The 12,500-nt window shown below is 49.9% G+C and overlaps 2 protein-coding genes across 2 annotated transcripts in view; one reads left to right on the plus strand and one right to left on the minus strand.

The window, feature by feature from the left end:
• Window positions 1-523: 523 nt before the first annotated feature.
• fgf18a (fibroblast growth factor 18a) lies at window positions 524-1,769 on the plus strand (the record flags this gene model as incomplete). The annotated part of the gene is made up of 3 exons (XM_083686113.1): window positions 524-542; window positions 736-842; window positions 1,460-1,769. 3 exons carry the CDS (start codon window positions 524-526, stop codon window positions 1,730-1,732), a joined length of 399 nt encoding a protein of 132 aa, XP_083542239.1. The 3' UTR covers window positions 1,733-1,769.
• A 3,612-nt stretch (window positions 1,770-5,381) lies between these two features.
• fbxw11a (F-box and WD repeat domain containing 11a) overlaps window positions 5,382-12,500 on the minus strand; it is a 13,573-nt gene continuing 6,454 nt past the window's right edge. The window contains exons 4-13 of the mRNA XM_083685694.1: window positions 11,973-12,159; window positions 11,662-11,752; window positions 11,198-11,335; window positions 10,495-10,613; window positions 8,617-8,866; window positions 7,669-7,787; window positions 7,424-7,534; window positions 7,129-7,207; window positions 6,768-6,932; window positions 5,382-6,644 (exon numbers count right to left, since the gene is read on the minus strand). Of these exons, the coding sequence (XP_083541820.1) occupies window positions 6,771-6,932; window positions 7,129-7,207; window positions 7,424-7,534; window positions 7,669-7,787; window positions 8,617-8,866; window positions 10,495-10,613; window positions 11,198-11,335; window positions 11,662-11,752; window positions 11,973-12,159 (1,256 nt within the window). The 3' untranslated portion in view covers window positions 5,382-6,644; window positions 6,768-6,770. The remainder of the gene's footprint in view (window positions 6,645-6,767; window positions 6,933-7,128; window positions 7,208-7,423; window positions 7,535-7,668; window positions 7,788-8,616; window positions 8,867-10,494; window positions 10,614-11,197; window positions 11,336-11,661; window positions 11,753-11,972; window positions 12,160-12,500) is intronic.

The following is a 12,500-nucleotide window of genomic DNA, read 5'->3' on the forward strand; positions in this document are numbered from 1 at the left end:
CACACACACACACACACACACACACACACAAAACCACACACACACACCCTGTAACAACTGTCTCACTGTCGGTCTGCCTTTCTTACTTGTCCTCTCGTCTTCTGGCTTGTCTGACGCTCTATCTCTTTTCTGCCTGTCAGTGCGTTCTCTTTTCTGCCTGGATCTTTTTTACGAGGCCCATTTGTGGTGACCAGTCTCGTATAAGTCTGTCTGACAACCATCTGCTCACCCAAACGTTACATCTGTCTGTGATTTATGTCTCTATATACAATGTGGAATCATTTGTTCTTGTGTTTTTTCGTTCTGTCTGTCTGTCTGTGTGTCTACCTGTCTGTCTGTCTGTCTGCCTGTCTGTCTGTCTGTCTGTCTGTGTGTCTACATGTCTGTCTGTCTGTCTGTCTCTCTGTCTACCTGCTTGTCTGTCTGTGTGTTTACATGTCTGTCTGTCTCTCTGTCTGTCTGTCTGTCTGTCTGTCTACCTGTCTTTCTGCCTGTCTGTCTGTCGTTTTGTCACCTGTTTCTCATGCCAGATGCCCAAGCGGGTGTGTTGCTGTCTGTGGTGTGTCTGTCTGTCTGTCTGTCTGTCTGTGGCTCTAACGTCTGTCTGTCCCTCGGTCTGTCTGTAGCTCTAACGTCTGTCTGTCCTCGGTCTGTCTGTAGCTCTAACGTCTGTCTGTCCCTCGGTCTGTCTGTGGCTCTAACGTCTGTCTGTCCCTCTGTCTGTCCCTTCACAAGCCCAGCTCGTAGTGGAGGCCGATACCTTTGGTAGCCAGGTGAGAATCCGCGGCAAGGAGACCAACTTCTACCTGTGCATGAACCGCCGCGGCAAGCTGGTGGGGAAGGTGAGACCTCTGCTAGTGTACAGAGTCTTTGTTTCAGAGAGCAGCAAGCTGGTGGGGAAGGTGAGACCTCTGCTAGTGTACAGAGTTCTTTGTTTCAGAGAGCAGCAAGCTGGTGGGGAGGGTGAGACCTCTGCTAGTGTACAGTCTTTGTTTCAGAGAGCAGCAAGCTGGTGGGGAAGGTGAGACCTCTGCTAGTGTACAGAGTCTTTGTTTCAGAGAGCAGCAAGCTGGTGGGGAGGGTGAGACCTCTCCCTGTGTACAGTTATGGTGCTCCCTGTTTACATGTTGTTCAGTTAAAAAGACATAAGATGCAAGCAAATATATTCCATATACATTCCTTCCACTGGATACTTGAGGAACTTGATAAGATAACTTTAGAAATTCCTTTCAGCATGACCACCTTAAAAATGACAAATCAGGTAAACAGTAGTTGTTTAATTTCAGAGATGAAGAAAGTTTGGCCTTTTGAGGTACAGTGTATAGACAAAGTATTCAAATACTGTAATTCAAGAGTCTTTACTGACCTGCCTCCCTTCTGTCCTCTGTGTGTGTGTGTGTGTGTGTGTGTGTGTGCGTGTGCGTGCGTGCGTATGCGTGTGCCCTCTCCGCCCTCTCAGAAGGCCAGTAACCGCAGCGCCGACTGTGTCTTCGTGGAGAAGGTTCTAGAGAACCACTACACGGCGCTGATGTCTGCACGCTACGCCGGCTGGTACGTGGGCTTCACCAAGAGGGGGCGCCCTCGCCGCGGCCCCCACACCCTGCCCAATCAGCAGGACGTCCACTTCATGAAGCGCTTCCCCCCCGGAGAGCAGCCCGACCTGCAGCCCTTCCGTTTCACCACCATCAGCAAAGACAAGAGCAAGAGGGTGCGGGCCACCGGCCCCCGCTAACGGCTAACGCTAACGCTAAAGCCCAGTCGCCCTGCGCTGCCCCGCCTGCCTGTACCCACTCATCGCTACACCCCCCCTCACACTCCTGCCACAGGACCCCGCCCCAATAACACACACACACACACACACACCTAACACTTCCCTCTACTGGGATAAAAATGCTCTTCCGGACCCTGAAGAATGCTAACCGGGCTAGCGCTAGAACCGCTAGGTTGCCTATAAGACCCGCTAGCTGTCCCAGTCCCGCTCAACTTCTGTCCCTACCGCGTTCATTCACTGGACATGCTAACCGCTAGCTATCAGACCCAGTCCATCACTGACGCCATCGTTGGGCTGGCCTACTCCCCCTGCATAGCCCGGGAACATTGACAGGGCCCTCGCAGGGCGGCCAAACTGAGGTCCAGGCTTTACCTTCTACATAGGCCTCGATTTTCCACAAGCCTGAACACAAGCTTTTTTTTTCAGAGGTTTGGACCAGAGCAGCTGTACGACGTTGTCTAGGACAGAAGATATTTACCCCTGGAACAGAGAGAGAGAGAGGGGGGGGGGGGGGGAAGAGGTCTGTGAGACTGGTGTCAGGGAGCTGTGGTTCAGCCGTGGGTAAAGGGAACAGGACAGGAAACAGGAAGGGAGACACAGGAAGTCAGTGAAGTGGGGAAGGCGATGTCATGGGACAGGGGACAGACTGGCACAGTGGTGGACTGATTTGACGCACTTCTCTCTGTCTCACTCCTTTACAGAGGAAAATCTGTGTGACTTGTGGGTTGATAAATGAATGTGTGTGTGTGTGTGTGTGTGTGTTTTGTCTGCGTCTGTGTGTGTGTGTGTGTGTGTGTGTGTGTGTGTGTGTGTGTGTGTGTATGCATGCGCGTCTGTGTGTGTGTGTGTGTGTGTGTGTGTGTAAAAGGCCACCAAAGACCATTGTGAAGCTGGTTGGGGAGACTCATGAGACTATACATGTGATATAAGCTCCCGACAACTCACTGAAGAGACTGACTGAAGCTCTGGAATGTAGAAACCAACCAAACCAAAAACCAACCAAAAACCAACCAAAAACCAACCAACCCATCAACCAACCACCAACCAAAGACAACCGGAGACCAGCAACATGACCCGCCCCCAGGACACAATACCCTCTGCTTATAGGTCCAGAAGGTGACAAGGGGGCGTGGGGGAGGGTGCCTTCTCTTGATATTAGCGTTGCTATAGAAACGACCCAGGGGAGGATGCTCCCGTGCGATTACCATGGATACAGAATGCTGCTACCAGGACATTCAGTGAAACACCAAAGTCTCATAAACACAAAAATATTAAAGGGAACAATTTATTAAAAGTTATATATATATAGATGACAAAACACCTAAATAAGCGATCTTACTATGATTGTTACTATAATTGTTGTTATTATTATAAAATTATTTCATTTATTTATTTCAGCTCTGTGTGAAGCCGTCTTTCTAAAGTCAGTAAACCTTCCAGAAACATGTCCTCCGTGTCCTAGAGCCTCACTCCATAGATATGTCCTTCATCATCATCATCATCATCATCATCATCATCACTTATCTCACTCAGGGACAAGGTTATTATGTGTTACACCATGAGAATATCTTGACCTAGTGCATTGTGGGTCCAGTATGGACCAATGACCTAAACAATGGCTGACTTTCACTCATCACCGCTCGACCACCTTGATTTGATACACACACTCTGCACACACTTTACCCCCGACCACCCCCCCCCCCCCCCCACACACACACACACCTCAGATTAACCAACATCTCTACCCCCAACTCACCTCTCAACGGGTCCTTCTCTCCTTCTCTCCTTCTCTCCTTCCCTTCTTCTGCACTGACCTGAAAACAGAGGATAGATGAAGCCATGAGGGTGGGCTCCCACCGTGAGTTAGCTTCTCTTGTACTTAAACAAACAAACAAGCAATGTTTTAGGAGCCATGCAATCAATTCCAATCATTTTGTGCATACTTTCACATCAGCGCAAACCGATGGGAAGGAAAGGAAGAGAGGAGGAGGAATCCCCCTTTACCCTGCTGAGATGAGGCCCAATGTCTCCCCCTCCCTCCCTCCCTCCCTCCCCCTCCTTTCCCCTCCTAGCGGGAGGTCATTGAAAAGATGTCGCTGCCAAATGACCCAATCAGCTCCGCAGACACAAACAGCTGACTCAGGGGGAAAAAAAAGGGCTGTACCCGAGGATTCCGATCCCCAGGCAGGAATCTGGACCGAGGGGGGTTTCTGGAACGTCACTGGCGTTCCACTCGGAATGATGGAAATATTCCGCGGAGCCAAACCCAGAGTGGAAGGTGTATGGTAATCATGTCGGGGAAGGAATGCCAACTATGTGCGTGAGAACGGAGCACTGACCTGAGAGCTGCAGGAATTATGGGCCAAAATCCCACCGACCCAGAGGAAGCACACACACCCATACTTAATACACACACACACACACAGACGCACACACACACACAGACATCCATACTTAACACACATACACACATACTTTATACACACACACCCATACTTAATACAGACACACACACACTACTATATGGAACTACGCACATTATACTACGCTAACCTGACACCACCCATACACACACACACACACACACACATCCATATGACACCAATTATAAACATTCAGTGCTATACTATACACCCCATACATCACCCCTCAACAGACTCTCCCTCTCACTCATAAACACACACACACACACAGTTACACTGCTCACGGCATATAACACATATTATACACACGTGTTACTATAAGTAAAATGACTCTATTCCATAAAGCGTCTTGATACACACACTAAAGCATCAGATATCCCTCTTCCTCACAAAGAGAACAACTCTGTAGGTTGAGTTTAAACCCATTTCCATGTTCTGTGTTCAGTAGGGCTGCGTTGTATTACCACTACCTCCAGGGCCTGTTTATAGAGGGAGTATTGTGTTCTAACAGGTTGTTTTGTGAGTGCATTTGGGAACCACATGGTGAGGGTTGGAGATAGTGTCAGCATGGGCCGTTCAGAGGCTCAGGGATACACGTGGTTCCACCGCCACCTGGTGGCCATCTGTTGAAACACACACAAACACTGATACAGATTTATCAGTACTTGTACAACTTCTTATACAACTACTTACCAGAGCACTCCTTTTCTGTTGAAATGGCCATATTGGCCAGACACACAGACACCTGCACACACAGTACTTTAAAATCTGGATCAGATCCAGCTGGCTGATTTTATACTCATCTAAATCAGTCAGATCTGGTCCTGGATCGGAAAAAAAGAATCCAGATTAATCTGATCTGGATTTAAAATTCAGAAATACTGGGACCAGGTGCCTGTTCCAGAAAGTATCATCACTTTATTACCCAGCCAGCTTGGAAAAACATAAAAAAAAATATCTGTTGCTTTTTTGATTGATCACGGTAGCTGAACTTGAGGTTGTTGGGAATAGTCTAGTATTCAATGACACCACTATCTTTATGAGTTAAACCTAAAATATGAGGTAAATTCAGAGTATTTAGGAGATTGTTTTTCTTTACTCATTGGTCCTGCTTTCTGGAAATGCTTCTAGGTCTCTCTCTCTCTCACTCACTCACACACACACACACACACACACACACACACACACACACACACACACTATGATTGACTTAACACTCCATCACTGTCAAGTACTTTATTCACAATAATGTCTTTTTTTTTTTTCTTTAAAAAAATCATTTTAATATACAACACAATTTTTGACAAGACGACTCAGTTTACAGCTAAATTGAGCTCCGAGTTCCAGCTTCTCTCATAACCAAAGCAAGCACATAGATGACGGGAGAGAGAGAGATGGAGTGAGAAAAAGAGAGATGGAAAAGAGAACAGGATGAGAAGACAGCGTGAGAGAGAGAGAAAGAAAGAGAGAAAACTACAATGCTTAGTATGATTTTTACTAAGAACAAATGAATTGTCAAATGAAATAAAAAAAAGAAAAAAAAAAAAGAAAAGAATTTAAAAAAAAAAAAAAAAGAAAAAAAAAGAAAAACAGTAAGAAAGTAAAAGAGGAGTAAAAAAAGGAGAACAAGAGCAGAGGTGTGCCGCTGGACGCCGTATCCCTGGCAACCTCACATGCACGTCTGCTTCCGTGACGACGGAGCAACCCAGTCTGTTGTTCCTCCTCTGTGCCGCATTCCACAAGTCCACAAACACACCTCGAGTGTGTGTGTGTGTGTGTATGTATGTGTGTATGTGTGTGTGAGTGTGTGTGTCCCGACCTCCAGATGAGTGTTTATCCCAGGGAAAAGAAGAGAGGGGGGGGGGGGGGGGGGGACCAGGAGAGGTCCAGGAATGAGAGGGAGGGGGAGGGGCATAATTCATCCCCCGTTTCATGTCTCCCTCTCTCACTCCCTTCCTCTCAGAGCTGGGTTAAGAGTCTCTCTCTCCCACATCACAGCTCTGTGGTCATCCTCCGTCCGCCTGGGCCCCTGCGTGTGAGTGTGTGTGTGTGTGCGTGCGTGTGTGTGTGTGTGTGAGATTGGGTTTAACCAAGGGAATGAGAACTGTTTTGTGTGGGGCTCTGTAACTTGGCTGTGAGGTGACTTGATTCTATAGTTAGTGTGTGTGTATTTTGGAGAACATAAGTTAGTGATATAATGTGAATGTTTCTGTGTGTGTGTGTGTGTGTGTGTGTGTGTGCTCTAGAAGTGGGGGGTATTTTCCACTAGGTATGAGTGTCGGGGGTGGGGTGGGGGGGGGGGGGGGGGCGTGGCTCGGGGTAGAGTCTGTCAGAATGGGGGGGGGATGGACCGAGAGATGAGGAGGAGGAAGAGTTTGGCTCCTCTGCGCGACACACACTCCATCAGCCAATCAGCCCTTTAAACACACGCTGCAGCAGCCGGGCGCCACCTGCAAGAGAAAGGGAGGAATTAGCAGCTGCGTTTGTATGAATAGTGTGTATGTGTGTGTGTGTGTGTGTGAGAGTGTGTGTGTGAGTGTGTGTGTGTGCGCGTGCGTGTGTGTGTGTCGTACCTGCTATCTGGAGATGTAGGTGTAGGTGCGTGAGGGGGAACGCCCTTCTGACTGCCCATTGGTCGACACATTCAGGAAGTCCCAGATGAGGATGGTGTCGTCATGGGAACTGCTGATGATCTGAAACTCGTCAAACTGCAGCCGGAACACACGGCCCGAGTGCTCCTGGAACACACACGCACACGCACGCGCACACACACGAACACACACACACACACACGCGCACACACACACACACACACACACAGCTATGACAACAATCTCATAAAACCATACAGCAGGAGCACAGTGAAGGACAGGCATAAGAGCGCAAACAGACACACACACACACACACACACACACACACACACACACACTCACCACCAGTGTGCGCAGACACAGTGTGCTGGCTGGGGCTCGGGGGTCCAGGGCTGCCTGCAGGTCCCACACCTTGATCTTACTGCAGAGAGAGGAGACACGTTCAGCACAGCAGTGTGTGTGTGAGAGAGTGAGTGTGAGAGTGTGTGTACACAAGTTTGCAAGAGTAAAATAAACAGGACAACGGACTATCAGTGAGCTCAATTAACATGCTTATTGTGCCTCTATTGTGTCTGTACGTGTGAGAGAGATAGTGTGTGTGTGTGTGTGTGTGTTTTTGTGTGTGTGTGTGACTCACCCGTCATAGGCTCCACTGACAATCCTCTTGTTGTCAAAGCGAATGCAGCGGACCAGCTCCTCATGACCCTCCAACACCCGCAAACACGCCCCGCACTCTATATCCCATAACCTGGACACACACACACACACACACACACAAATATCACCGTTTACACAACATAGCCACGTACTAAATATTGTATTACACCCAGAGGTATGTCTTAACTTGTCCCCCCGCACACACACACACACACACACACTAACCGGATGGTGTTGTCGGAGGAGCCGCTGACCACCAGTCTGTCTCTGTACTGCAGGCATGCGATGCCGCGTTTGTGTCCGTTGAGCGTGCGTACAAACTCACACGTACTGGTGCTCCAGACCTACAGGGGGCGCCAGAGAGACAGGCGTTCAGACAGGCTTGGACATGAACAACAACACCGTCAACGAGTATTGTCGAGACACAGACGTCACAACAGACACATCAACATCATCAGTCAGGAGGACAGTCACACGGCATTGGAGGGAAATGACAATTCTGAAAAAAGGAGTCTAACATTTAAAACACACACACACACACGTGCACTCTCACACACACACGCACACACTCACACTCTCACACACAAACACACACACACGCTGGGTATTAGCAAGGACCTCATAATACGACACGCATCACGATACGATTCCGTTGCGATCCTCTCCATATATTTAGCGAACCACATCCCCTTGTGTGAGCCACCGTGTCAGTGTGACGCAGGGTTCTCCCCAGGACGTTTCAACACAGCGGAGACGGATTGCCTCATCAAAACCGACGTGCGTTTATTCATGTGCAACAAAATGTGCAACAAAAAAACCCCTTTAAAAACCACTGAATTCACTGAGGAACATCGTCCTGCCGTTTTCATTTTTAACAGCCGTGTCTTTGGCGATCAAAGAGTGGGACTCTTCATGACTAAACTAAACATGGTTTCATTAGCTTTGAAATGTGGCGCAGCCCCAGTCTGACGACCTTTGGGGAGAACCGTGACAAGCATGTTGTGTATAATACATTATTAATACAACTCATTATTAATAGAAGTCAAGGGACAAATCGGCCCGGAAAAAACAACACTTTAAATAAAAAAATTAATTAAATAAAAATAAAAATAAAATCTATTTTTTGGCACAGCCCTAACACACACACGCGCGCACACGCACACACACACCCACCTTGATGGTGCGGTCCCCCGAGGCCGAGACGATGTATTTGTCGTCGAAGTCCACCACGTTGACGGCGGCGCGGTGGCCCACCAGGACGCGGCGGAGGCTGATGTCGGTGGGCGAGGCCATGTCCCACACGGCGATGCTGCGGTCCTTGGAACACGTCACCATCAGACCGTTACTGAAGCGCAGGTGGAGGACCGCCTCGTTGTGGTGGATCAGAGTGTTCAGTACCTCCCCTGACGTCACCTCCCACACCCTGAGGGACGGAGGGGGGGGGGGGGAGAGAGAGGGGAGGAGGGAGGGAGAGAAGAAGAAGGGAGGAGGGTTAGAAGAGGTTGGAGATGGACAGAGGAGATGGAGGGAGGGGGGGAGAGAGGGGAGGAGGGAGAGAGAGGGAGGGAGAGAAGAGAAGAAGGGAGAAGGGAGGGAGGGAGAGAGGGAGGGAGAGAAGAGGTTGGAGATGGACAGAGGAGACGGAGGGAGGTGGAGGGCGACGACAGGAGAAGAAATGAGATGAGACGAGAGACGTTTATGAGTCTCCCTACGGAGAGTACCTCATTACACACACACACACACACACACACACGTTAAAGAGGGGTTTTATTGAGCTCCACTGTTGGGCAGCAGGAATCAAAGACGGAACACACACTGGAAAAGCTGACACTCGACCCACAAACAAGTGCCCGTCAAGCCGTCGCTAAGGAAGTGAAGTCACATTTTCCTTGGATACTGCCCAGCGAGCGCAGCAGGAGTGTGAAGTAATACGAGTGTGAAGATTGAGCTTCTGTGTGAGGCAGGCGCGCGCACGCACACACACACACACACACACACACACACACACACACACACACACACACACACAGTTACCAAATGTACGGATACGCAACAAAAGTATTAGCCAACCATGGCTAGCAATCTCAAATCACTAAACCTACAGTACCAGTCAAAAGTTTGGACACAAACTTGCCAAGAGTGTGCAAAGCTGTCATCAAAGCAAAAGGTGGCTACTTTGAAGAATCTAAAATATAAACCGTATTCTGGTTTGTTTAACACGTTTTTGTTTACTACATAATTCCATATGTGTTCCTTCATAGTTTTGATGTCTTCAGTATTAATCTACAATGTAGAAAATAATAAAAAATAAAGAAAAACCATTGAATGAGAAGGTGTGTCCAAACTTTTGACTGGTACTGGACACGGTGTCACTGCTCTCTTCCACTGTGTTAGGAGGGCACTCTATCGCTGCAGCAGAGGTTGAAAAACTGTTTTTTTAGGATGGGGGGGGGGGGGCAGTGGACAGGAGGACGGGCGGGAGCAGGGGGGGGGGGAGGAGGGGGGCAGGGGACAGGGGGGGCAGTGGACGGGGGGGGCAGGGGACAGGAGGAGGGGGGGCAGGGGGCAGGTGGGGGGGGGGGACAGTGTTCTGATTGAACGTGAGTTCTGACTCACACGAAGAATAAAGTCAAAAGGGGTTCTAAGACTGTGCGAGTCGCACCACCTTCTACTGGTGATGGACAGACTGACAGATGTGAGGATGGACAAACTGACAGATGGGTGTGAGGGTAGACGGAGACAGACAGACAGGGTGACAGACGGACAGACAGGTGTCCAGGTGTAGAGGACTAGGGGACAGACAGACAGGCAGGTGTCCAGAACTAGGGGACAGGGTGACAGACAGACAGGTGTCCAGGTGTGGAGGACAAGGACAGACAGGCAGGTGTCCAGGTGTGGAGGACTAGGGGACAGACAGACAGGTGTCCAGGTGTAGAGGACATGGGGACAGACAGACAGACAGGCAGACAGACAGGCAGGTGTCGAGGTGTGGAGGACAAGGACAGACAGACAGACAGGCAGGTGTCCAGGTGTGGGGACAGGGTGACAGACCTGACGGTGGAGTCAGAGGAGCCGGTGACGATGACCCTCTCGTCATACTGCAGACACAACACTGAACCTGTGTGACCCGTCAAGATCTTCAGACACTCCAGAGTCTGCTTGTCCCAGATCTGAGAGAGAGGGAGGGGGAGAGAGAGAGAGGGAGAGAGAGAGGGAGGCAGAGAGGGAGAGAGAGAGAGAGAAAGAGAGAGGGAGAGAGAGAGATGAGAATAATAAAAGAAGAAAAATAAAAAGGGAATGAGAGAGAGAGAGAGAGAGAGAGGGAGGGAGGGAGGGAGGGAGGGAGGGAGGGAGAGAATAAGAGGCAGCAGAAGCAGATTTGGGTCAGGGTATTGTTCATGCTTCATTTCCCCACTGGGCTGTGTGGTCCGGCCATCCCTCCCTCCCTCCCTCCCTCCCTGCTTCTCCAGGACAGACGGAAGAGTGGAATCCAAAGAGTTTAGAAATGAGTGCTTTCATCCTCTAATGAATCAGTGTTCTCTGAGTCTGGCTGTTTGACTTCTCAAGTACTGTCTGTCATCAGAACACCATGACGATGATACTCTCTGGTCCGGCTAAAAGCAGGTACACACACACACACACACACACACACACACACACACACACACACACCTCAAATGAAGACGAACACGCACACGCACGCACACACACGGTCTTACTCACATACCACAAATGAACACGGGCGCACACACACCTTTATGGAGTTGTCTCGAAGGCCGCTGATGATTTTGTCGTCGTCGTACTGGAGGCAGTAGACCCCTTTGCTGTTCTCTGAGCGACACTGGATCCTCTGGAGGTTGTGTCTGCCACACCGCCAGTTAGCCTCGATCGTCTGGAGGGAGGGAGGGGGGGGGAGGGAGGGAGGGAGAGAGACAGAACATGGGGGTGGGGAGGATAGGAGAAAACAGAAAAGCGAGGGGGGGGGGGAGAGAGGGGAAAAAAGGAGAACCACAGAAGTGAGAAAAACACCTAAACAGATCAAGACTGTGAGAAAAGAGCGAGGTTGTGTGAGAAACCAGACTAGCGCTGTTATGGTGACGTTCGTTAAAAATCAACCTTATTAAATCATTTTTAATATAGCTTGGACATTGTGTAAATACAGAGGCCGGCGTAAGCGTGCGTGTGTGTGTGTGTCTGTGGGGGGGGGGGGGGTCTCACCTCGATGTCCTGGATGATCTTGGGGTAGAGGGCGTGGTAGTAGGAGTTGGGCGGGACTTCCGTGGTGCGGTTCTTGAACAGGTACTTCTCCCTAGGGTGACAGGCAGGAGGCAGCGGCCAATAAGAAACGGAGGAATCACTTCCTGGTCGGAGGCCTCACTTGCCTTCAAACTTTTCCGGTCTTTTTCGGGTTCGTTCGGTTCTCGGAAAGTTATCGCGTTCTGACGTTATTGTATTATGTTGGTTTTAGTGAGAGAAATAGATAGAACCTCTTGGTTCCCAAGTATGTGTGTGTGTGTGTGTGTGCTCACCACTGGTGCCTCTCAGACAGGCCCTTCCAGAGGGGGTCCGTGCGGACCATGCGTTCGATGAGCTTCTTCCACAGCATGCCCTCTGAGATGACCCTCTGCCACTCCTTACACACCAGCTCCGCCGAGCACAGCGACCGCGCGTCCAGGAACGACAGGATGTTCTCCGCTATGTGGTCCAGGCCCTGGGCTGGGGAGAGAGGGAGGGAGAGAGGGAGGGAGGGAGAGGAGGAGAGGGTGACTGGACTGGACTGGATGTGTGTGTGTGTGTCAGTGAGTGAGTGGGTGTGAGTGAGTGAGTGAGTGTGTGTGTGTGTGTGTGTGAGAGAGCGAGTGTGTGTGTGTGTGTGCGTGTAAACATTCAAGTGCATGAGTCAAGACAGAGAGATTGTGTGTGTGTGTGTCAGCGGAGGTTCCTCAGAGAAGGAAAGCCAGGGACATCCTTACACGGCGAACTTCAGAAACATTCTAAATCGTTAAAACACGACCGTGCGTCAGAATGACGAGGTAAAGAAATAGCGGTCAGCTGTT

This window comes from Argentina silus, assembly GCF_951799395.1.
Source record: "Argentina silus genome assembly, chromosome: 15".
Classification (NCBI taxonomy): Eukaryota; Metazoa; Chordata; class Actinopteri; order Argentiniformes; family Argentinidae; genus Argentina; species Argentina silus.